Genomic DNA, 25,886 nt, shown 5'->3' on the forward strand with positions numbered 1-25,886 from the left:
GGGACTCCATCATTGCCTTGGGCAGGTGTGCCAGGGCAGCACAGCCCTTTCCATGAAGGAATTTTCCCAATATCCAACCTCAACTTCACCTGAGCCATTCCCTCTCCTCCTGTCCCTGTTCCTGGAGCAGAGCTGTCCCCATGGCTGTCCCCTCCTGTCAGGAGCTGTGCAGAGCCACAAGGTCCCCCTGAGCCTCCTTTTCTCCAGGCTCAGCCCCTTCCCAGCTCCCTCAGCCGCTCCTGGGGCTCAGTCCCTTCCCAGCTCCGTTCCCTGCCCTGGACACGCTGCAGCCCCTCAGTGTCTCTCTTGTCCTGAGGGGCCAGAGCTGTCCCCAGCACTGGAGGTGTCTCAGCAGTGCCAGCACAGGGACGGGCACTGCCCTGGGGCTGTGTCACACCCTGGCTGGGACAGCCCAGGGGTCACTGCCCACCGCTGCAGAGCCCAGCCGGAGCTCAGCGGCAATTCCCGCCGGGAATCCACGCACTCTTTCTCAGCTCCCGTCGCGCCCGCCGCGGAAGGATACGGAGCGGGGACAGAGCCGCACTGCGGCTGCGCTGCTGCGGCTCAGCCAAACCTCCGCTCAGCCTCCCGCGGCGGGCGCGCGCGCCGTGACTGACAGCCGACCCAACCAATCAGCGCTGCGGCCACGGCCCGCCTCCCTCCGCCTCACGCCTGTTTCTCCCACTCCCCTTCCCTTGTCTTATTTTTTTTTTAACGTTGCGGGCACTCCATTGGCGATCCTGACTGCCAGTTAGATCTCTGGACCAATCACAGTGCGGCTGCTTAGAGAGAAGGTAAATGCGGCCAATGGGCGGCCTCCCCGCCCAGCGGCGGGGGCGGGGCGTTGCGGGGGGCGGGCCCTCAGAGGAGGTAACGCTGAGGGAAGAGGCGGCGGCCGCACCGCACTCGGGGAGACGGAGGAGGATAAGGAAGGGGAGAGGAGGAAGAAGGAGGGCAAGGAGCGGTGGCTCTCGGCGGATCCTGGTGGCTCCCGGTGCGTGCTGGTGGATGCCGGGCCCGGGGTCCTTGCCCCCTGGGCAGGGTCGCCCCGCTGGCGCTGCGCGGGCCGTGAGGAACCGTCCGGGCCTGGTCCCGGCGGGGCCGGGGGCGCCTCCCTACGCCCTCGCCCTTTTTGTTGTGGTGGGACCCGGGCTAGGTTATCCTGCTCCCGCCGGCATTGCCCCCGAGCTGTGCTGGGAGGGCCGCGCTGTGTGTGTGTGTCTGTGTGTGTGTGTGGGTGAGGGGAGGGAGGAATAAAGAAGTTGTGCTCCTTCTCTCCCCCGCTGCCTCCCGTCGTGCCCGGTGTGTTTTCCTTGCAGGGGTCCGCCGAATATGCCGAGCTGGAAGGCATCCCGCGAGGATCATCGCGTCCAGCTCGTAGCGCTGCACAGGACACCCCTGTGTGCCTCCTGGACATGCAGGCAGGGTTAGGTGTGCGGCACTCCCTGGAGTTTTGGAGAAGAAAGTTGGGAGCGGTGTGGGGCGAGGAGTTGTGTTTTGGAGCTAGGAGTTTGTGTTTGGGACTGCGAGGCTTCACCTCACCCTTTTGTCTGTCCCCTCTCCTCGTCTGCAGAGCCGCGGGTGTAAGAGACACACAGCAGCCCACGTGAGACAGGACTTGAGATCACTGGTTTTATTCCTGCCTTTAAAGCTGTGTGTTGTCAGAGGGCAGAGGCAGGTGGGGTTCTGGGGAGAAATTCCTGAGAGGGCAGCGAGGTGCTGACACAGGTTCCCAGAGGAGCTGTGGCAACTCCATCCCTGGGTGTTGTTTGTAAACACACACAACCTGGTAATGTCTCATCTCTCGATAAGTGCACTGAGGAAGCTGTGTCGTGATAAGGGCAAGTGGTTGGTGTTGTTGCTGCAGAGTTGTGGAGTTCCTGTTTGTAGGGGTTTTTTCTTTTTTTTTTTTTTTTTCGTTTTGTGCAGAGTGGAGGGGAAGAGAAGTGCAATACAGCATGGTCTTCTAGTGTTCACTCTGGGGAAATAAAAGAACGGAAAAAAGCGTGTGAATGAATGAAGAGCTCTTGTGATGATTGTGGAGAGCTGTTGAGCAGCTGGGATTCAGGCTGCAGGCTGGTCTTGTGTCTCTCTGGTTGTCCGTCACAGTTTCTGACTGAGAGAAACCCAACACGTGTATTATGCTCTTTGCAAATGCTTGCGAGCGGGATAGCATTAGGAAAGAGTTTATTTACAGGGTTTGCCAAAATGAGTGTCTCCAAAAACCTTTGTGTATTGTGTGTGGAGCTCATGCTCTCACAGTCCAGGGGTATAAACGGGTTAGATTCCATCAGCAGCGAGAGGTTTATAATAGCAGCTTGTTAGGAGACCGCAGGTAGCAGCAGGTTTGTCTTTTCTCAAGTGTTGTGTCTTAGCCTGGAGAGCTGTACTTTCAAACTGATTCATGACATTACTTCTGTGGGGCCTGGCCTCTGCAGCGAGGCACTGATTAGCTGTTGCTCTGTTCTCCAGGCTGGAAAAGAAACACCCTCTGCTTGAGGTGAGAGGCCAGCAGAGCGAGGTTGCTTGTTTAGATTTTCTCATGCTTTGTCGAGGTGTTGGTGCGTGAGTGGGTTGTTTGTGTGCTCGTTCTGAGGCACAGCTTTCAAACTTCTAACGTTTACAAGCTCTGGCGAATTCGGGGGGGATGAGAGTGTGAGTAAAGGAGGTGTTTGTGAAGTCCCTTCCCCCCTTTGCTTAGCACTGTCATGATGAAAGATAACATTAGTTACAAATGCTTTTAAGAAGTGGAAGGGGAGGGTCTTGTTTAAGGTGGTTTCCACTTTAAGATGAGTCTGAGCATCTGTTGAACAGCATATTGGGGTGTTGAAAAGAGTAGCCTGGCAGCTGATTGTTGTTCTGCAGTTGTATGGGTCAGATACACAGTCAACAAAAGGAGTATGTTTGAAGATCCAGTTTTCTTTACTGAAGAGGCTGGATATGCATGATAGAGCCTTGGAGAAGAATTCATCAGCTATCCTGAGGTTCTGTTTAACAGTGAAAGGAAGAAAACAACTCAGACAATTGAAAAAATGAGGTTAAAGAATTGGTCTCTGTGCTGTTTTCTTGTTTCCTTCCACCCAGCAGCTAGATTCACCAAAATCAAATACCCTGGAATTACACAGTGAATCTCCAAATGAAAGGTTCTCCCTGGGTCCTCCTCCCTCTTCCCGTTCCACTTGATCTTTCAGAAGTCTTGAGCACCAGTTGATACAATTGAGTTTATTTGAGCTCAAAAAACCCTGCCTGCTACTGAGGGCAACTTTAAAAAACAAACCTTGTTTCCATCTCTCTAATCCCTTTCCCACAAAAGTACTGGGAGAACAGGCTTTGTGGTATGTTCTGGGTGACAATGAATCTGAGCTCTCTTGAGGCTGAAGCAAATTCCTAAGTTTTGTTTGTATAAAGAACAGTACGCAAAGTTTTAATTATTATAAAAAGTATTCCACAGTTTTCAAATGTATTCAGTGCTGCCTTAATGGTTGTGCATGTAAATGTCCTGTAATTGAAAGCATCCATTTATGGGCCTGACTTGCTAAGTGAGCTGTAAATTCTGCTTTTCAGATTGGATTTAATGACTTTTATCATAAAGCCATAAACTGGTTGTGAACTGTGCCGAGAGGCAAACAATACCTAAGCTTACTTTGCCAAAATATTTGTAATTGTTGATTTGTTAAAATGAATTGCTGCAGGTCATGCGATGGGATTAGGTTTTTGTAATAGAATGGAGAGTACAGGCAGCCTGTGCTCAATACTCTCTGGGCTAGAAGAAATTGGCTACTGCAGAAAACCTTCCTAAACATTCCTCTCCATTTCCAGTGACAGAAACTCCGTTGCAAACTGTAAGCCTTCATTCCAGATCACATTTTACTCTGATTATGTGTTTGACAGCCACAGTGTAAAGGAAGACCAAAGCAGAGCTCCTGAGCCTCCCATCAGTTTGGTCAGGGGCTGGAGCTTGGTTTAAAACCCTGGAGCAACAGGAGATTAACATCAGATACATAACGTAATGGAACCCTGCTTATCAAGGGGCTGGGGGGCTGGCTTGTCTGAGGAACACTAGGCCTCTGTTGAAAGTGAACTCGCACTAACTAATTGTTAAATGCAATTGTTTGTGGAGGAGCTGCTAAGCTATAAACTGAAACAGGTACCTAGGTAACTGATAGCAGCTCTGTGAATATTCCTGTCAAATTTAGCCCAGGAGTATTTATTTTCTAAAATAATGAAGCTGACACTTGCCTGTTGCACATGGAAAGTTTTAGTTAAAATTAATGAGGTGAGAAGGGCTTAAACTGCTGTGTTTTGGAGTGCTTAGTCACTGCTTTTCTGGGGCTGTTAATGTCCTTTGAGTTTTAAGAAGCAGTACTCTGATGTTGTTCATAATACTAAATAAGTGGAAGAACTTTACACTCTTCGTAGAGACAGGTGGATTGGCCAGCGATAGTTGTGGTAGTTTTCCTCTTCTGCAATTTTAGGAGAGGTACTAAAATGCTTTGGGCCCTCCAGTAGTTTAATCAAAGGTCAATAAAATTAGCAACTCTTTCTTCTCATGTCTCCTGTTGCAGGCAATTTAAGTATGCCATAAGTGCATGTGTTAGATGGAGTGCTAATTTTTTAATAGCAATGCGCCTTTTAATTACTGCATTGGCTACAGTTTGAGGTAGCCCTTAGTAATTGAAGAAAAATAGATTTCCCTTGTCCTTTTCACTGAGTGATTTAAGATAGAGTGTATTCTGCCTGAAATGTAAAAGACTGACTTTGATTTTAGTTTGAAGTTCATACTGAATTCAGGTGCATGTTGTGTGCTTGGAAAAATCAATAAAGAATCTTTTCCAGATTCCAAGATTAATGAAAAAAACAGTGCCTTTTAAAAAATCCCAAAAATGGGACTAAAATAGGGAGGAAATGAACCTGTAGACTTTCTCTCAAATACCACAAATTATTTTCCTCGATCTTCTTTCCTCAGGGGCTTAACTTCTGTCCTCTTTATTCCAAAAGAGCTCTCACAAATGAAATTCTTCTAAGCCAGAATACTTCTAGTAAAACCAGGAGAGATCAGGTTTCTTTATTTCACATTTAAGATGAATAAGCAGACTGATATGAAATATGTTGCATAAGGCTTTAGAATAAATTAGCCAGAAATCACTTGATATTTTTGGTAGCACCAGTGTGTTTATAGTGTGTTCCAGACACTCAGGAAAGGAAAATTTCCCTTGAAGATTTTAGTCTGCTAGCATGCTGCCCTTAAGGTTTTCTTCATCTTTTATGCTTAGTTATTGCTGGGATCATGGGCTTAATATTTAATACTTGTTCCAGAGAACCACAGTAGAATGGAATAATAGTAGACATGACTCAAACTTTGACTTTAGAAGTTGCCAACTATGACACTGTTTGACCAACTATAGAAACATGTGTGCATCAGGGAGCAGAGATATGCTGCGGGGGCAGAGATGAAACAAATACCACCAAAATTAGGCAATTTGTAGCTCTTCCAGTCTTAATCTGTTGGGAGTAACAGCACATGCTCTCTGTGTTCCAGCATAAGGGAATTTTTGTACCTTTCAGGGTAACAGTGAGTACTCCCTCGAGTATCCATAGCTGCAGTGTGGAGGCACAGTCCAGAGATGGACTTGGGATGGAAGTTTGCTGCTGTGGGACACACTGCTGACTTGGTACTGCTGGTTCAACTGCAGCTGAGCTTGGAAAGGGATCTTGAAAATCTCCCTACAGTTACTCACAGAGTCCCTGAATCTTGATGTGTTGTCGTGGATATTGGAAGTAATACACAGGAAGGAAAAAAAGGGCCAGATTTGGGCCATGCCATTGGGCCTCAGCAGAAGAGAGCAAAGGAATTATGGTGAAAAGCTAAGTGATGGTGAAGTACATCTGAGCTCCTTTTAAAAACACAGGCTGTGAGTACTCTGTTTTTTTGAGGTTGGCTGTAAACTACAAGGGAATTACAAAAAAACACTTCAGGTAAGAGGGCATGTTACATACTCAGCATATAGGTAATCTGAGGCCATTTTAGCAATGTGGAAATGTTTCTTGCAGAATTGGTAAAGATTGTGTTCTGTGTGCACTTGGGAGAAGAACTTTTTTTTTTTTAGTGGATGAAGATTGTGTACCAGGCAAAAATCTAGAGGAATATTTTTAGCAAGAGGGGAGTGTCAGCAGTGGCAGTGTATGCAATTACCATTCTTTAAGAGATCAAAGCTTCTTCTACTACTGTATTCATTTGAAGGTAAAAGTTATAATTGATGAATTGAAATGGGATTTGCTCAAAAATGAGCTTTAACAGTAACTCCTAAACCCATTGGTGTAAACAAGGTGTTTCTGATACCATCTGGGTGGGTACAGTTGGAACCCAATGTAGGTCTAGGGATCCTTATGTTATTTGAGCAGATGTTCTGCAGCAGACATGTACACCTGCCTTCTATCGCCAGTCCCTCATGAGGTGTAAATTTCTGTCTTTATACTTTAAATTATGATGTTGGGAGCTGTAGGATAATCTGTCCAAAGGGATAAGTGCCAAGATAACCTTAGGCTGATACATTTTTTGTTTGTGGTCCTTAGATTAGTCCTTATACAGTGTCTTCAAGTACTTGTAATTAATTTAACGGAAGAAGTAAAGCTTTCAGGCTTGGCCTCTGCCCAGGGGAACATCCCAAACTGCGTGAGCTGTGTTCAGATAGTTTCTTTGTGATGAGAGCCTGAGAACCCTCTTATTTGAGGGAGAGACGCGATTCAAGTGTACGGAGTTTTGAAGCTTGCAGACCAGGTGAATGCAGGTAGTTCTTCAGCAAAATTTTCAGTGGTAGAACAAGAGTGACTTTCTGAAACTAGGAAGAGAATAAATTAAATTAGTAAAAGTAGTTCTTTTGACACTGGACAGTTAAATGCTAGTTCAATGTGCCACAAGAGGTTGTGAAGGCATATTCAAAAGATGCTTTGGTGGATTTGTGGACAGCAAGTCCATAAATTGCTTCTGATGGGAGTAAGCAGCAATGTAGCCTTTAATTTCATAACAGTTTAAAATGCTGAAGGATTATGAGGAGATTGGACTGCAGAATACAGCCAAGTTCTCATGCTTTCCTTGAGTAGCATGTCCTTTTGCTACCTTTGGAGCTATTGGAGCACTAGGCTGGATGCACATGGCTGCTTTTTCATTATAAAATCTTCATTTATCCAAATTGCTCATAATTCAGCCCACTGATGCCTTCCAATGTGCACTACCTTCTCTAGGCTTGGAGCAGAGTGCCTTTTTTTCATAAATTAAGCTGACTGAAATACTCTCATGTGAGTACTCATCACAACTGGCTGAAGTATTAATATTAAGCTGAATGAAGTCCTGTCCTACTTGTGTCACATTCTCTCTGCTCACCCTTTGAAAGATACAGGGTCACTACTGGAATAACCTCCTGAAATTCTTATTGATAACTCCTGGCAAATCACTGACATGACAAAACAATAGCTAGAAGGAAAAATTTAGTTTAAGCTTCCCAGACTCCTAAACTGGAGCTGCAATGTGTGTTGTGTTTTTGTTAAATAGCTGCTAAGCTGCAAAAATCATTGTTAGAAAGAGCTCTTGGTGGTTTGGGGTTTTTTACAGCTTACTTTTGTGGAGGTAACATGAATTTGTGCTTTCTGACATCTTCTGCAGAATCTGGATGAGCACACATCTGTAAGGCAGCTGTATAAAATTAAGTATAGTGTCTTGAAATTTCTGATTAGTTTGGTCTGAATCTACAGTCATTTGCAGATGTGAAAAGAGATTTTTTTAAAATTTGTTTTCTCTGACTATGTCAAAATAATATGAGAGTTTAAATATAGAGAAATGTATGGAATTTCTAATTCTTTCATGCTCCAAGACTTTAAGTTACTCAGTGTGCATTTGAAGCAGAAAGGCAAATCTTTATTAAAGAAAAAACAAACCATGAGAGAATACAGAAAATTGTATTTCGTAATTAGGGGAGAGAATACTACAAAATTAAGCACCTAATCACAGCGAGTATTAAAAACTGAAGAATTGGATAAAGGCATTGAGAATGTTTGGAGAGCCTGGAAGAACAGGCTCTGAAAGAGGCTATTTCCCACCTTGGTGGTAAATGAGACCTTTCTGAAGTCTGTGTTTTATAAGGCTGACAGTCAAAGGAGTATTTTGTGGCACTGAAAGGTGTCAAATTTGAAGCTAAAGAACAGAAATATTCAGATAAGGATAAGAATTGGTGTGTGGATCAGCAACGATAGTGGTACTTGATTGCCTACATCTGTCAGCACTGAATTTAATGTTCAGATGTTATACCATCAATTGCTGCTCTTTGAAACAAAAGGCAAAGAGGTTGTTTCCTCTAGTTCAGTCTTTCTGAATTTCTTGTGTCTGTGCCTCTGAAGCACCCAATGCTGGCCTTGTTCAAAGGCTGAAGTATTTTTATAAAGCTCCCAGTGTCTGCTGCTCCCTGCTTTAGAAACCAAGTGTGTTTCTTCAACCAGTGGAGGCCATGCAAGCCTACCTGTTTAATCTCTGGAGCTGCGTGGTGTACTCATTAGGGGTCTAATATGTCTCACTGCAGGCCCTCAAATGGTTCAGAGCATGTCAGGCTCCTTAATTTGTCTTTGTCACCAAAATAAATGATTTAAATTAAAGCACATTTCCAGCTATGCAGTCAGTGTTAGTGCTGCAGTTAAAGTCTGGGGCTAGAGTTCTCTTTCCACACTGCTGTAATTAATCTGACATCACTTGTAGTACATCAGTACCATGTGCGAGCAGCTTTTTAGCTTGAAAGAGAACTGTATTGGCAAAAACCCCAGAAAATTGATGGGTTTTTACTTTTACCTAGCTGAATTTTTGTGGAAGAGCATTAGTACTGGTGCTGAGGTGGTGGTGCTACAGGAAGGAAAAGAAGGAGAACTGGGCTTCCTGTGGCAAGAAGCTGCTGTGTTGGCTTGACTCTTTATGGTACTGTACCTTTAGTGTTCAAGTCAGTGTTTCATTAAAAAATGTTGTCTGTTCAGTTTTATTTTTCTTTTTGCTGTAGCCAGACCTCCAATGCAATGCTCAGCAAAACCTGCAGTTGGAGTTATTGAGGACAATTCAGCAATAATTTAATGTTGCTGGAAGAAGGAAATTTCTTTATAATCTTGTGTGAAAATGAATGTTTTATCTTTTTACCAGTGTCTCTACAGACAAAAAATGTGCAACAGTTTAAAACTTAGAGAGGGTTGATCCGGATTGTGTATAAGAAATGCTTTCCTCTGAAGATGGTTAGGTCCTGGCACAGGTTGCCCAGAGACGCTGTGGCTGCCCCATCCCTGGCAGTGTTGCAGGCCAGGTTGGATGGAGCTCTGAGCAGCCTGGGATAGTGGAAGGTGTCCCTGCCCATGGCAGAAGGTGCAACAAGATGATGTTTAACAGTCCCTTCCCAAAACACTCTGTAATTCTGTGATTTAGTATGGAGTATTTTCAATGGCTTGCATAAAATTATCAGCGTTGATATCGGTCCTGTTAATTAGAACCTCCTTGACCCCAGAAAACTACATTGCTTGCTTCAGTCGTATCTTTGGGTGCTCTGAGAAGTTGGTTTATGGAGGTGTAATTTATTTGAAACTGAAATGTCGTGCCTACTGAATGTTCTGTTTTGTGGAAGTTGCTAAGTTATGATTTGAATTACCTGTAGAATATAATCCAGTGTTTGTTGACTGGGCCCTCACTGAAACTGCAAAAATGTGACAAGGCATAAATTAGAATGAATGCTGTAGCCTGAAGTGCCTTGGATCATGCTGTTGTGCAGGTGGGAGACTTCAGTAAGATGAAGTTGGCGTATTTTGGATAGATGTGGGGAGTGTGCCTGTACAGGTTGGAGAAGCACGTAACCTGCCTTCAAAGCTCCAATCAGATAACCTGAAGGTAGTGTTAGCTTTTAGCTAAAACAAGGTATTTTCAGCTGACTGAACTAACTTACATGGCTTGGGAATATGGGAACTTTCTGGAGTTCAAATACCTATTTGTTGCCTGGAAATAGAATAATTTTTGACTTCAAAGCTATGCTTCCATCCACAGGACCATTAATGTCCTTGAGAGATTTCTAACAGCTGTCTGCCTGTTGATTTCAGGTATTTTATTTTAATGCCTAAAACCAGCCTAATGGAAGCTGCAAAAGCAAGATGCTTTTTTTCTAAGTGGCTATCATTTCTCTCTTAAATGATTTGATGTGCGTATTGCAGTGAATGCTAAACATAGCTCTAGTTTCAGCATCCCTTTTAATATTTCATTTCATATTAATATCCTGATCAGGTAGTTATACTGAATGAAGGGTTTTTAAAAATGAAAACAGACAGTTCTACTGCCCTGATGCCTGCAAACTAAGATTTTAACTGTTCCTTTAGTGAATTTTGAAAGACCTGATTTTAAGGGCTGCCATTTGAGAGGATTTATTATCTGTAGGCCATTGAATTTTAGAGGGGAATAGGCTTATTGTTAGACTTGGGGGAAATTTGAAATTGGTGTCCCCCCCATGGAAAAAAAAAAATTGGTAGTTATTTAAAGCATGACAAAATGAGAAAAGGTTTGTGAAATGACTGGCTGTTGGAAGGTTTCTATCAAGCCATAATGACTAAATCACCTTCCAAACACAATTTCACCTCCTAAATTAATTTGGATATGGGCAGAACATGCATGTCTTTCAGTGTGGAAAATATTAATAAATTACTTAAACCAGCTAGCCTAGGTACAAAGCTAGACTCAAATTACCTTCTGTATTTGCAAAGTTTGCTTCAGTCAGGAAAGACTTGAGAAAAAAATTAATTTTCTGTTCCAGTAGCAATCTTGGTCTGTGTTAGCTGCTGAGTCTACAGCTGACTTGATCTTTATTTATGTAGTAGCTAACTGTGATACAGACTTACTTCTGAGCTATTTATCTGTCTTTTTTTTGTTTTTTTTTTTTTTTGGATGCAGTGTCCTGTGGCACTTAGCAGTGAAAGGTCCTAAGGGCAGACAGGTATTTGTTTCATGTGGAACCTCAGTGCTAACGTGTCTCCTGTTTTGGTTTGTATTTTTAGGGGTGAGACAGGAATCTCCAATTCATTGCTTGCTGAGTGTCTTGTCTGGTGAAAGTCATGTCCATATTGCCGTTCACTCCGCCGGTTGTGAAGAGACTTCTGGGGTGGAAAAAATCTGCTGGTGGCACTGCAGGGGCTGGTGGTGGTGAGCAGAATGGTCAGGAGGAAAAGTGGTGTGAGAAAGCAGTGAAAAGCTTGGTCAAGAAGCTAAAGAAAACAGGACAGCTGGATGAGCTTGAGAAGGCAATTACCACTCAGAATTGCAATACAAAATGCGTGACAATACCAAGGTAAGTGCTGTATATGAAATTGTTACAGCTACTTAGGAAATGACTAAATGGATGTTCAGACCTTCTGTGAACAAATGACTAAAAAATAGTTGCATGCCTTTGATTCTTTAAAGTTATTTAAATTGTGTATTGGATTAATACAGTGCTTGCTTATAATGGAATCATATGCTTTGTGAAGTCACAATTTTGTTACATTTCAATTTTCATTGATATGTAGGGTCCTGTTTGTGTGTATTCTGATGATGTTTAGCACTGCTCTTAGTTTGTAGCACTGCTTTATGCTTTTATTTAATAACCCTGTCAATTCTTGGGGAGGGGGATGTGCTTGAGCCAACACTTTTATGTGAAAAAATACCAGAAGACTAGTTTTTCCTTGGTCAACACTTCAGTTATCTAATTATTTTCAGTTATATCTGCTAGTTTAAATTGTACAAGCTGCCTCCATTCTCCCTTTTGAAGGGAGATTTTATATTTGGAGGCAGGTTGTCTGAAGACCAGTTTATTTACTGTAATTATTGTTATTGTTTAATGAAAACATTTTTTTCTTAAGAACTTGGGGTATTTCTAGAATTGCTCTTCTGAGCTGCATAAAGATTTAGATAAACAACTTGCATTCTACCCCTTTGACTTTTCCAGCTTAATTCATAGCAACTGCTGTGCGAGAGCAAGGGTTATGTTTGTAAGTATAATGCAGTCTGCTCTTGATTCATGTTGCACTGAAATCCCACTGGGGTGCCTGGGCAAGCTCATTGTGTCTGACAGAAGTATCAAATCACTTCACAGGTGTGTTTTTCCCTGAAAAAGTTGGTAGATTTCTCTTTTCTGGGCATTTAAGTGACTTGACATTAAATTTATTTATAGGAAGAGAAACAACATCTGGTTTATGAACTTCATTTCTGTATTAGCGCATTCAGCCTAGCTACTTTTAAACTTTGTATTAATCACAGCGCAAACCATATTTGACTGGTGTCACCAATGATTCCATATATTGAATGTGTTGTAGCTGTTATCTGATAATGGTGTCAGCATTCTGTTTTCTATTTGACACAGCTGTCTGGGAAAGTCATGAGCATACCCTGAATGAATGGCTATTTTAATTCTTATTTTCATATTTTCTGTTCATCTTTTGTTTCTAATGCTGCCCTCTGCTTGTATTTTCTTCCCTAGAATATACAAAAAAAAAAAATTCTGGTTTTCCATTCTGCTTTCTTCCTTTTGCCAGATGGAAACAATAGATTAAAAAATATTAGCGCTTTCTTGTCTTGGTGTATTGTCAGCAGACTAAGACTGAAACCTGTGTGGTTATATATTTCTTAAGATGACCTCATGTATTTATCAAGTCTTTACTGAGACTGAGATGAAGTGCTTAATTGGGAGTTGTTTCATACAACACAAGTTATATAATGCACTTGATATAAAAATGTGTACCTAGATTCTAGAGCTCTTGGATTTCATAGAGCCCTCCTGCAGGGATACTGGAACAGTAGATATTGCTATTTCAGAAAAGTAGATGTCTACAATCAATTTTGTTAGAAGATACAAACAGTGTTCTAATACATCATTATTTTTGAGTAGACTCTAGTCTACTCATAGTAGAATATGCTTGCATGACCTTTTGTGCTAAAGTAGGCATAATAAGCAATTCATTAAAATGGAATACAAATATTCTGTGACCAGCAGTTCTTGCTGTTCTCTGTCCTCCATTCAGCTGTAAAAAGAGCTGGACCTGGATTTTACTTCTCTTGAATATCTTAGGAGTAAGCCAGGAAGAGTTCTTCAGGTGGTTTTGGCTATTATACAGGGTTTCATTTTAAATTAAAAAATGATTTTGGCATTAAGGGGCAGGGTGATATCAGGGCTGCCAGCAGTGCCATACAGAATTTTTTAATTCCATGGCTGGGTTTTGTTGATAGTACTTCACTTTGACAGCAATAGTTTGGGTTCCCAAGAAATAACGAATGTCAGCTCAGTACTATAATGACTTCTTGGAGATTCTGTTCTTGGATTTAGTAAGTTAATGAAACCACTGCTTGAGACCCACTTTAATGAATGTCTTAAAGATCTGCCGATCAGCAGGGATAAATAATAAAATGCTGAATTTGAAACTTTTTTCCTTACTAGTCAGCAGGAAGTTTGTGGTGCCAAGCTGCTGAGATGCAGTTCTGATGTGACAGCTGGGCTAGGTTTCCAAATGTTGTTCTGCTTGGGGTGGGGGGGAGGTTTTGTGTGTGTTGATTTTTTTTTAGCTAGCTTTAGTTTTACTTACTACTGCTTTTTAATTTCGTGTAGATATTGACAACTGTTGTGGGATGCTTCTGTTTGTCACTGTTGCATTATTCCGTAAAAAAAAGTTTCAGTTGCAGTTTCACAAGTTTCTGGTCCCCTGGGAGATTTCCAGAGGGTTTGATACAGTGTTTAGCTCTAGTATACTCTTTCATTATTTAAGCCTAAAGCATCCAAACTCCCACAGACTTTTCACGAAACTGAGAAGCAGCTTGAACAAAATCACCTACTCAGAAATCTGCATTTCTTACTGTGTGTCATTGATAATCGTGCTGAATCAGGTTTATTCTGCTCCTGTGCTGTTTGTCAAGGTGACTGCACACTAAGGGAGGCTGATCCTGTGTGTACTACACAAAAGCTGCTCTTGTGGTAATTAACACAACTTCTTAGGAGACTAATGGAGGTTCTGAGAAAGCAGAAGCAAACAGATGGAGTGGGTGTTGGCATTGCACAGCAGGACTGCTTAGCTCTTCATAAGTGGGTCAGTAATCTAGAGCAGAGGCTAAATAAGTACAGAAGTCCTTTTGACACTAGCCCTCTAAGTAATTTGTAGTTATCTTGCTGAATCCTCCCAGCAAGCCAGTGGGATTCTAATCACATAATCCCTGTGTATTCTGAAACTAAATATTGGCACGTGAGTTCACTTTTTCTAAAATACCTAATGAATTTTGTGGCATTTAAGAACTTGTCTTCATGCTCTCTCGTGCAGATTTGACATGGGCAGAAGATGCAGTCAGTGGAGAAATAGGGTGAGCATCCTTCTTCTTATGGAGCAGTTTTGTCCTTCCTAGCCTGGATTATTTTTTGAATCTCAGAATCCTAGATTAGTTTGGGTTGAAGGGAACCTTAAAGATGATCTAGCTCCAACTCCTCTGCCATGGCCATGTGCAGAAGCATCTTCCACTAGACTTGGTTCCTCAAAATCCAGTCTATAAATGCTTTGTAACTAGTGCTGGGTGAAATCCAAGCATTTAACAAACGAAACCATGCCATGTAGTGAATATTCAGCTGGTATATTGATAGTCTTATCTTTGTTATTTAAAAAGTTGTTTCAGTGGTAACAGAGAATTGGAATCCAGAGTATGAAAACACAACTAGTTTCATCATCCAAATATTTTTGTGTGATCAGCTGAGTTGTTTTTCTGTCTTAAAAAGAGTACAGATATGCTTATGCCTTGTTTTTGCTTCTTTTAAATGAGACCAAAAAACAGTTGTTTTTGTAAAGCATCTTATACTGTACAACTAATAAAAAGGGTTTGGTTGTGTCGGGTTTGGGATAATGTTGTTGTAGTTCCTTTATTTTCAAAATTGGAAATAAATTTAAAAAAAAAGCTAAGGGAAGGGAAGCACTGAACTTGGACAAATTTTTGTTGACATTAATAGCAGTTGTCATATTACAGTTATTATATATAGTTGGTTTTGATACTGTTTGTGGGGCTGTTGTTAACATTGAATCTCGGCTTTTATTGGCGGCCTTAATTCCTGCAGTGGAGATAAATTTTACTGCTGCTTTATATTAAATTGCATCACAAAAGCAGAGCAACGTTAAACTTTGATGGAAAGCACTCTGACAGATTTTTGACTGAAGTAAGATTTAAGCACCAGCTTTCTGAAATAGCAGCTCAGAGACTTTCTGAGCTGCTGGTACCCATGCAGGTGCTGCAGAGTCTCAGGTGAAACACAGAGGTTGCTTCCAGAGCAGAGCAAGGGCTAATGCTCTTGTCACGCTCTTGCTTTTCAGCCTGCTTTGCCATTGGAGCTTTAGTATTATCTGGTCTTACATGTGCTTTCTGTCCCTCTTGTTTAACATGAGGAGAGCTGCTCTGTGCCATGGTTTTTAGAAGCTTCTTTTTGCTTGTTTTTCTGCAGCTTCCCAATTTTGACTTAGAGGGTGAGAGTAAGAATGTAGATGATCTATGTAATTTACAGTCATAGTTAGATTTCTAAAGCACCTGACTTCTGCTTCCAGTATGAGCTGAATTCTGTATTCTCGTACCATTCAGAATCAAACAGAAAACCCTACAATGGGTCCCATGGTTTTGGGAATGTGGATGATTGTGAGGGAGTTTTGGGAATGTGAAGCAGTTACAGATGAAGTGATTTTTTGGAATTACTGATCAACTTTATTAACATTGATGGTGCTTTGTGTTTTTTAGGAGGAAGTAGTAATATTTCAAATATTTTAGAGCCATACTTGTATGACTTTCACTTCATCTGGTAGTGAAGGCTGGTAATTTTTTTAACTGTTCCCATGGAATTGGTTACACCCTGATTGTCTGGGGAAATAAGGTGTTGTTATTTAAGCATTGCATTCAGAATACCTTTCTGGTATTCTTTCTTAGAAAATGTGAAAACACAATAGCATACATTGATTTCATCTGAAGCTGTAGTGGTTTTGGGTTTGGTTGTTGTTTGGTTAGGGCTTTTTTTGTGAAGTAAATATCCATGTGACTTCTGAGCCTGAAAGACTGTTCTTGATGCTGAAGTGAATAATGCTATTGACACAACTTCTTCTTAGGCTTGCTTAAAGTATCCAAGAAATAAATCCAGTATATCTTAATTTTGCTGTGTTCCTGATGTATTCTGCAGTAATTAAAACTGCAGAATCTGATGAAAATGTATCAAACAAGGCCATTTGTCATTATCAAAATCCTTTGAAGAAACTGTGTTTCTCTATTATATTAGTGTTATTCCTTTGATTGCTTGCCCCCAGCCCTTTCCTCGTTCCCTGCAGGGAGTTAGCACTGTGAATAAGACAAGGGGCCTAGGCATGGCTTATGGCACAAGTTAAAGTTGTTTTCTGGAGGTTGGCTCTCTTTATTAGTTACTCTGAGCCTCCAAACATGGAACTTATGGGTGCAGATCACAGTCTCTACACAAGAGTTAACAGCAGCAGTACACTGGGCAAATAAATGCCCTGTTCAAAGATAGGAGACTGACTTGGAACTGCTGTTTGAAAACCAGCAAATCTTTTAAAATTATGATTTTTTGATGCCTTTTTCTTCACATAACAGAGTGAAAAGTAAATTCAGGTGTAAAGAGAACAGTATTTATTGAAGAAAACAAACCTTCTACCAGTTAGCATGTTTTCTTGACTTTCTTGGGGATATTTGTCAGGAAAGTGATCACATAGCTGCATGCAGTAACCTAGTTTTAGGAATGCTTTTGATCACTAATAGAGCAGAGTTGTCAAGCTGATGTGGCTTCTAGAATAGATTGTTTTCAGGTTTTAATATCTTTCCCCAAAATAGGTTACTTCAGAGGAGAGCAGTACAGATACTCCTCCATTCCTTCTCAGGTTAAAGCCATAGGACATGGGTGATTTCAGCAATTAAACTGGGAAGCAGGGAAAGTTTCTTTGGGAACTGTTCTAGGAGAGTTCCCAACATCTGCTAAGCTATGAGTGAGTTAGTGAAGAGGACAGTGGTAGGCACTTGGGTTGGCATAGTAGACCCTAAAATAACATTGCAATCCAGACAGAGATGAATCCTGATTTCCCAGAAACAAAACTTGGCACTTTCTGATAGTTTGTAGCAGAGATGGAATAATTCAATATTCAAGATGGCAATGGACAGTTTTTCTTAATCATAGTTTAATATATAAAAAATATCCTCAAACCATGTAGTGTTTCTCAGTCTGTGTTCAGTTAGATGTAAATGAAAATACATGAAAACTATAGTTGAACATCTTAAGCTTTCAAAAATATATATAGATATTTAACATAACGCTTTAAAGTTCACTAAAGTACTATTTTTGTTGCTGAGATTACAGGAATAATATGTTCATTAATAGTTTGTTGATAAACTGACTCCCTTTTCTAATGACAGCATTATTGAGGATGAAGTAGAGCCCCATCTGCTTTTCTCTTGTTCAAATTTCAGTAAAAAAAATTCTTTAAAACAAAGCTAAAGAAATCTTTTCTGAAATTGTTAGAAGAAACAGCTGAGATTCTGGGGAGTGTTGGCCAAGATTAGCTTCATAATCTTGTGCTCCTCCTTATGATACCTGGTGCTGTGAATACTCTGGATGTGCTCATTGGAAAGGTGCAACAGGAGAATCAGACTGCCCTTAGTCTGCAGTCCCATAATTATGGTAGAACTTAAATATTATTCTCTGTAAAAGACTAAAGGATGTGGTTATAGACAAAAGGATGCTGCCCTAATTATGTAAAAGGACATGTTTTAACTCTAGGCTGAAAAACACCTTTAGATGCTGCGTGGACATACAGTGGGAAATAAAAATTCACATGAAGTTTGACTTCAAGGCTCTATGAAACTTAATGTCTAAACTAGAGTTTAGCAATTAATATAGCAATATTGGTAATGTTAAATACTGTTGTTTCTTCTTTTATTAAGAGAATTCCCACATTATAGTCTAAAAGCAAATTTTGTTAATTTTCTTCTATTTGATTAATGATGTTGCCATATTTTATGTGTGGAGTAGTACGCAGGATTGATATAAGCACAAGGTAATGCTTTTTTTTCCTCTAATAGCTTTGTTTTCCTCTACTGCCACTTACTACTGGAATAGTCTCTCTTCAGGGGTACCTTAGAGCTTCTTCAGATACCTTAAATGGACTGCAAGAATGGGACTTTGGACAGGGGCCTGGAGTGACAGGACACAGGGAATGGCTTCCCACTGCCAGGGGGCTGGATTTGATGTGATACTGAGAAGGATTATTCCCTGTGAAGATGGGCAGCCCTGGCACAGGGTGCCCAGAGCAGCTGTGGCTGCCCCTGGATCCCTGGAAGTGTCCCAGGCCAGGTTGGACTGGGCTTGGAGCAACCTGGAATAGTGGAAGCTGTCTCTGCCCATGGCACAGGGTGGAATGGGATTAACTTTTTACTGAAATTAAGAATAGCAATTGTGTTCAAGTATAATTGAGTGAGGTTTAATTACAAATACCGAAACATAGCTATTAACTTATTTTGCGGCACAGCTGTGGCTGGTGGTGAGGACTGAATCGCTGTAGCTGAGGTTAAGCTTTGGTGTAGGCATAGCTCAGGTTACAGCATCTTATAATGATGTCATCCTGAAAAAGGAAGTCTTAGAGTATTAAACAAAGATACTTAGGGCTGCCAGTTTTAAGCTCGTGCAATTCAGGAAGCCATGTGACTTACCCACATAATTTGTTAGAGTTGGTGTGCCAAGCAGAGAGTATTGGCATGTCATTTGAGCTAGGTCAATGTATAAAAATACAAATGTGAAAGATACTTAGCAAGGAGCAAAATGTGGTATAGTTCAAAGGAGCTTGTCTTTAGAGTCAGATGGAAGAAATGTTGAATTTTAAGGGTTATATTGTATACTAACTGGAATTCTGGATACAGGCTGGGGGAATGTGGATTTTGGCCTTCGATTTCCTTCCTTTTCACAGGTAACCTAAGTTTCTAATCTGCTGTTATTTTTCTGTCTATGAATGGAGATATCTATTTCTAAGGATTGTAGTAATGCCACCACATTCACTGCTATAAGGTGTATTAATTGTTTAGAGAGTAAGCTTAAAGCATTTTTTGCTGTTGCAGTATCAGTGATGTGAAAGCAAATTTTGGGGGGGTGAAAATGTGAGTGGTTAGGGTTTGTGAAAGTTCTTTTTTTCAAGTTAATGCTGCTCATCATTAGGATTGCCTTAATGGTAAAAAGTAGGAAAAATCTGAATCAAAAATAAGTGTTAAAGCTTGCCTTTGTGGTTTGGGTGTGGGTTTTGTTTTTTGTTGTTTTGGTTTTTTTGGGGGGGATTTTTTTTTAATATGCAGTTAATTGTCAGGTTAACAGGCTTCTTGCATTTACTTTAGCAACTTAACTACACAGCAGGTTCTGGTAGAAAGTGCTGAAGAGTAATACCTGCATCTTGACAGTTCATGCTGCCATTAAGATGTATTAGTAACGCAAAAAAAAAAAAGTTGACTATGCTTTAATGCCAATACTGAGCCCAAAATTATCTCATAAATAGTTGGGGTTTTTTTCCAATAAAGGAATCAGTCTTTACTCAGTCTATGCTAAACTGTTCCCTAGCTTGCTGTGGTAACACATAACTTTATAACTGGCCAGCTATTCAGTGTGTTGAAGATTCTTCTCCTCATTATGTTCTTCTCTAGAAGTCAGCCATTTTAGTTTTCTTGGTAACAAAACACCTGAATGCTGTTTTTACTGGTGTGAATGTTTTATGACAACCCACCCAATTTTACATTAAAAGCTTCCCAAATATGTTGCTCAGGCTGTTAGGCTAGGAGGAATTTATAACTAAACAAGATACTGCAGTTCCTTTACTGCTGCAGCTTTGAACACAAATAGCTGGTTAATAGGCTCCCTACTGATTTAATCCCACTTGTAATGTACACCTGCTAATTTAATAAAAGTAATTTCCCATGTCTTGTTTACTACTTGGGGGTTTTTTTCCCACTTACTCAGACACAGTTGCACTCCTGATTGGTGGAAATCTTTTAAAATTTACTTTGTACAATGCTGTAGTCTCATCATGAACAGCTTTCTTTGGCTTCTGTCATGTTGCATTGTTTGAAGCTGACTGGCAGGATACAAGAGAACAATCAGGAGCTGGAGTAAGTTCACATCTCGCTGCATATGCTTTGAAATTGGCAGAAGAACAATGAGGTTGGGGAAATCCCCTTGAACAAGTGCTGCACAGTAATCTGACTTCAGCATTTGTGCAGAAAAGATCCTTCAAACTGTGACTTTGCATTACAAAATGTACAAGCAGGTCTTAGAACTAAAGTTGAAAATTTTCACTTAAAATCTTTGCTCATAATTGTAGGGAAATGGGCCCCCTTATCAGTGCTTGGTTTGTTCTTTTCTTGAATACTGGATACAGAGAGCCTGGTGCAAATGAAGCATACACAGGTTCAATGCAGAATTTCAAAGTTACTGTTTAGTTCAGTTACTGAGTTGACTCCCAGAACTTTTCTTTACTTTCCCTTAGTTTGTGGAAGGCTTCAAGTTGAGTTCCTCTGATACTTGAAATAATCTCAACTCATGCTGTAGTTTTGAAGGTTTGAACACGAAGAAAGGCTTACACCAACTGATATGGAATCTTGCAGCTTTGTGACACAGAAAGTTGTGTTTTGAAATGGTTTTTGACTCAGGTGTTTGGCTGAAAAAGCCTTGTCTCTAATGGACTGCTCAAATGTTCCTCTCATGGTCTCCAACTGCATTTTTCAGGAGTGGCTTCTGAACCTTGCAGTGTTTGCATGACCTGCAGCAGCACAGCCTCCAGTCACCCAAGTTCATTGATAATTCTTTACTCTTTTTATGTCATAAATATCCATTTCTGCTACAGTGGGGAGAACTTGAATATAAACTGAACAGCCATACCAGGGAAGGGAATTCACATGTGTCCATGCACATGAATTCCACAAAAACCACTAACAAAAATGCTTTTTTAGTTCTTTTGCATTCTAATTTTGAATGTTCTGTTTGTCCCATGTACCTGTCTTGCAGATTGATGCCTTGTCTAAATACATTTAGTGCCCAAAACTTGCTGTCCACTGTATGTCTCAATTAGATGAATATAGGAGGGAAACAGAAGAGCTCTACCTAGATCAAGCTGCATTAATGGCAGTCATTTAAAAAAATTCTGTAATTCTGTTTGCTGATGCAAAGACATTTTTACTGGAGTTGAGTGCTGATGTATTTGTTAATCCTCTGGGAACCCCTCAATGTTTTGGCCAACAACCACAGACATTCCAAGAAGGATCTAAGCAGCTTTCCTTCCAGCAAAATCCATGTATTTGTTAACTTAAATGTTGGTTTTCCTTAAGCCTTTGAAACTCATCTTTTTGGTTGCCATAGGACAGAGAGGGAGAGCAGGGCAACTGCACCCTCAGCAAAGGACAGGTGGTGGTAGATCAGGCAGGGCTGACTTCTGGTGGGTGGAGTGAGGAAAAGAAACTGTTGGATGTCCTGGGAAAGTGCTTTACCTGTTAAGCAATTGGATGTGAGGCAAGAGGACTTGTGGGCACAGTCTTGAGATGCATGTTGTGGGTGTGGATCATGAGCAAGATGTCGAAGACTTCAGGACTTGGCCAAGGTCTTAGCACATCCTTTCTGCCTAAGCTCTAGTCAGCAAAGCTCAGGAAGTAACTGTGGTTCTTATTCTAGAGGTGTCTCCTGCATATTTCAATTTTCTGATGACAGTATATGCTGTAGGGTCCCATATTCTCTTCTAGGCCAGAGGAGACTAGAGGCTTCTAGCTAGGCACCTTGACTATTCCCTTCTTGATTTTTGTCTTACAAAAAGCATATAAAGTAATATAATATCTAAACAAACATGGAATGTGCATTTTAAAAATAAGATACTGCTTTATTCTATTTGAACAATGCAACTCTAAAAGGCTTTTTATGGCTTCCTTGCTAGTTGTGAGTTTTCTTTATTTTCATCATGAAATATGGGCATTGTCAGTGTTGGTGAGGGTATTGTCAGACATAATTTTGTATTTTTTTTTTTTGCCAAAAAGTGATGTCACAAGTACCATTCATTTCTCAGCCTGAGTATGTTGCTTGGAGAAGCTTTCTCTAAGGCTCAAACTTCAACTTCATGTGAAATTCCTTGTAGGAAACACTTATAATTCAGCTATGTAATAATTGGTATTTCTTTATGTTTTCAAAAAGACAGTCTGCTGTTTTGGATATGGATCAAGGTCAGTGTATTCTCTGCTTCACCAGTTTTCTGCCAGGTGTACATGGCTTGGGCTGCAGCAGGGATTGTAGTGGCCTCCCTGCATTGAGCATTTAATAGCATTTAACCTCTGCTTTTCTTCTTGAGTTTCTTGAGTTGGGTGTGTAATTCATAAGGGCTGTCCAGAGGAAAGTTCAGTTTGAAATGAGATATTTAAAGGTCCTGTAACTGTTGTTCCAAGAGTAATCTTTTTGCCAAGGTAACATACTTTTTGAGCACTGTGGACAATTAACTTGAAGGGCTAATCTCCCCACTACCCCAAATACACAGTAGATCAGGAAGGTTGATCAAAACATCTCATGTTTTTTCAGCTGTATATCAGTTGCAAAACAGCCCACGCAGATGGTAGCACCAGCCACTCACCCACTTGGAGAATGGTGGACTCCTTGAGAAAAATTACTTGACTTGGCCCTTGCTTGGTAGTTGTACCTGCTAGCTTGTGGGGAAAGCTTTCACAGCACTTACTGTGACTTAACACTGGTTAGAGAATTTGAGATAAGGGTAATTTTTTTAATGTCTGTTGGAAGTATGATCTTCTGTGCAATTTGGCTGCTATTAACAAACCAATTTGTTTGGATATATCAGCCGATATTGTGATGGATAGGTCTTCATATACAGGTACTTTGTCCTTGGATATTTCTGATTTTCAGGTCTGTAAAGAATGATGCAGCATTAACCTGTGAAAATACACTGCGTGTCATCTTAACCCACTGTCTGATGTTATCATAGAGTAGTTTAGGTTTCTAAAGATGTGAAACTGAAGCAGTTAGAAAACCTTTACTGGTTACATATAGTGTAACAATAGTGTAACAAAGGAAAGCAGTGTAAGAATTCCAAGTTACCATTTCAAGAATGCCATTTTAAAGCATAGACATCCACATCCACATCCTCAGTGAGTTCACATGGCAATAGGTTTTTCTTTATTGTTGGTTTTGTTGTGTGGGATTTTTTTTTTTTGGGGGGGGGGGGTTGGTTGTTTTTTTTTATTTTTTGGGGTTTTTTTGGGGGTTTTTTTTTGAGTGTTTTTTTTTGTTTGGTTGGTTGGTTTTTTTAATTTGTTTTGGTTTGTTTTTTTTTTTTTTTTGTTGGGTTCCTTCCATCCCTTGGTTAGTCTTTAGAGAGCTGCCATTGTGGATGCACTTGTACACTTGTCATCTTCGCTAGATACAGGGCATCTAGGAGTGATTGGTCTTGGCTGTTTTGAAACGTGACTAGGACAGTTTTTCCATGCTTAGGTTCTTCTCATCTCCAGTTAGACTTCCTCATTGTTTGTAAGATGCAGAGCTGCTGAAAGCTGTGGTGTTTGGTTGGGAACAGGGAATGAACTGCAGGGCAAGTTTCCCAGCAAAGCTGTTAGCTCATGATTTCCGTGGGCTGCTTTTGGAAGCTCCACACCTTTGGTCTTTGAGCATAAGACTCGTGGCCAGCTCCCTACTGAGTCTTGAAGGAGGCTGAGCCTCACTGCATGCCTTTTATTTCTCAGTCCTGACACCACCTCTGTGTTGCTTGACCTTCTCATTTAGAAGTTTTAGGCTCTACTCCCCACCTGCCTTTGAGCAGAGAGTAGAAACTCACTGATCAGATCTGTGTCTGAACAGACCATATGGACAATGAGAAAAGAAAGGAATATTTTCCTTCAGCTTGGTTTCCATAGTATCCTAGGAAAATTGCTCTTGAACTTTGAGGTGCTATCCTTCCAGGATCTCCTAGCATTGAGAGAAAAATAAAGGTGGCACTGATTATTGTTGACTGTTTTTTTCTGTCTGACAGCACTGGGGTAGCATGTCAGGATTTGGAAGAAGGGAGGATAATAAAGTGCTTTGAAGAGCCTTATATCTGTATTTTTGCCTGTGTAGGCAGTTTGTTGCACATGTGACCAGGAAGAAGTGTTCCTTTAGAAAAGGCAACAGAAGCATATACTGTTAATCAAGATCACTTGTTGGCCTGGCACTCAGCATTACTAGAGAAAACTAGCTACGGGCCCTGGAACCAGCCCTGGGCAGCTCAAATGCTGGGCTCTAACATATCTTTTGTACATCACGTTCCACTTTCATGTCCCCTGTGGACATCCTTGAAGTTTTAATCTGAAGTAAATGGGAGTTATTCAATGACTTTTTTTCTTTTCCCACAGTGTCAGAGAGGTTAATTGCATCCTGTGCCTCCTGCTTTTCTGGCTATTTTGATGTGTTAATTTTTTTAGCATACATCTATTTATAAGGAAGGTTATTAAGTCATTTTCCTTGGTTCAGATGCTGCATTTTGTATTTGATGTAATGGTTTTGAATATACTTTATAAAGTTCTATGTAAACTTTATTCGTAAAAGCATTCTGAAAGATGAGAGGTTGTGTAATGGTTCCTGATTTATATTCACTAAATATGCACATACATAAATACATCTTTCTTGGCTACATGTAGTGTGTCTTGAACGTGCCTGTGGGGTAGGGGGAGGGAGGGAGATAAGGTAGTGGCTCAGTTTTCAGCAAGTAATCTGTGTCTTCTGCTTGAAGCATAAAAGTCTGCTTTTGGATTCTGGGGAAGGGGGAAAAGCAATAAAAAAAAAAAATTAGTAACTATATTAAGGCCAGTTGCTTAAATAAGTAAATCTAAGGGGTTAGAGACACTTGTGAAAGCACTCCTAGTTGTAGATGATCAGTGCCCAGCACACACTTTTACTATTGTTTTGCTGAGTTTGTGCTAAGAGAGAAATCTGTGCTTTTGGTGCTGCAAGAAGATTCAGTCCAGGGCATTGTAAGACATTACTTGGTATCCTTTTCCTAGGCTTGCCAGGCTCTGTTTCTCCTTTGAAGAATGGAAGATTCTGGTGGAAAACTACCTATAACTACCTAAACTATCCACCTATAGTTATGTGTAAATACATGTAGATAATAATTTACTCTGGTTGCTAGTACAGCCCTTTAACAGAACTTTTCTAGGGGTCTGCTTTTCTACCCCAGCTTCTCTCACAGAATCATCTCCATAGAAGAACTTTTGTCCAGCTCCTCTAAAGGCCAAGCACTACCACGAAGCAGTATAGATAATTTTCAAAAGGAATTCATACCTGTGAATTTTATTTGTCATTTGTTAACTTACTTGGTTATCCCTCTGGCAGATAATTGGAAGAGAAATCATTATTTCATACTGAATTATTGAATCTTTGCATTTTCTGTTGCAAAATAATGAGATCAGGACCTCTATAACTTGATGTCATTGACAAGCAGGAATGAGCTGCTGTAGCTTTGAGTCATTCCATTTGATGAATATGTGTGCCTGGTTCTGTGCATGTAAGGGAGCAGATGACATTATGTCACTGTAATATGGAATGCTGGAGATGCAAGCAAAAACATTGATCAGTTCTGCAGGCATGCAAAATAATTTGAAGGAGGAGTATGGTAGATACGTCATGAAAGGAACTCAGCATTCGTGTCCTTATTGCAGATTGTTTTAGTGTTTCCTAAGTCAGCATAGTGCAAGTAACCTTTCCCCTGTCACCCCCAGCATGGGGAAAAGAAACGTAAGCAACATGCATTTCAGTAGTTGAGGCATTTAGGTCAACCAGACTGCATTTTAG

At 40.8% G+C, this 25,886-nt stretch overlaps 1 protein-coding gene across 2 annotated transcripts in view; it reads left to right on the plus strand.

Moving 5' to 3' along the window:
- The first annotated feature begins 866 nt into the window (after positions 1 to 866).
- The window catches only part of SMAD2 (SMAD family member 2), a 48,929-nt gene continuing 23,909 nt past the window's right edge, over positions 867 to 25,886 (plus strand). For both annotated transcript variants that reach the window (XM_021535532.2, XM_021535533.2), the window contains exons 1-2: positions 867 to 994; positions 11,056 to 11,345. In XM_021535532.2, the coding sequence (XP_021391207.1) occupies positions 11,113 to 11,345 (233 nt within the window). In that variant the 5' untranslated portion in view covers positions 867 to 994; positions 11,056 to 11,112. The remainder of the gene's footprint in view (positions 995 to 11,055; positions 11,346 to 25,886) is intronic.

This window comes from Lonchura striata, chromosome Z (genome assembly GCF_046129695.1).
Source record: "Lonchura striata isolate bLonStr1 chromosome Z, bLonStr1.mat, whole genome shotgun sequence".
NCBI lineage: Eukaryota > Metazoa > Chordata > Aves > Passeriformes > Estrildidae > Lonchura > Lonchura striata.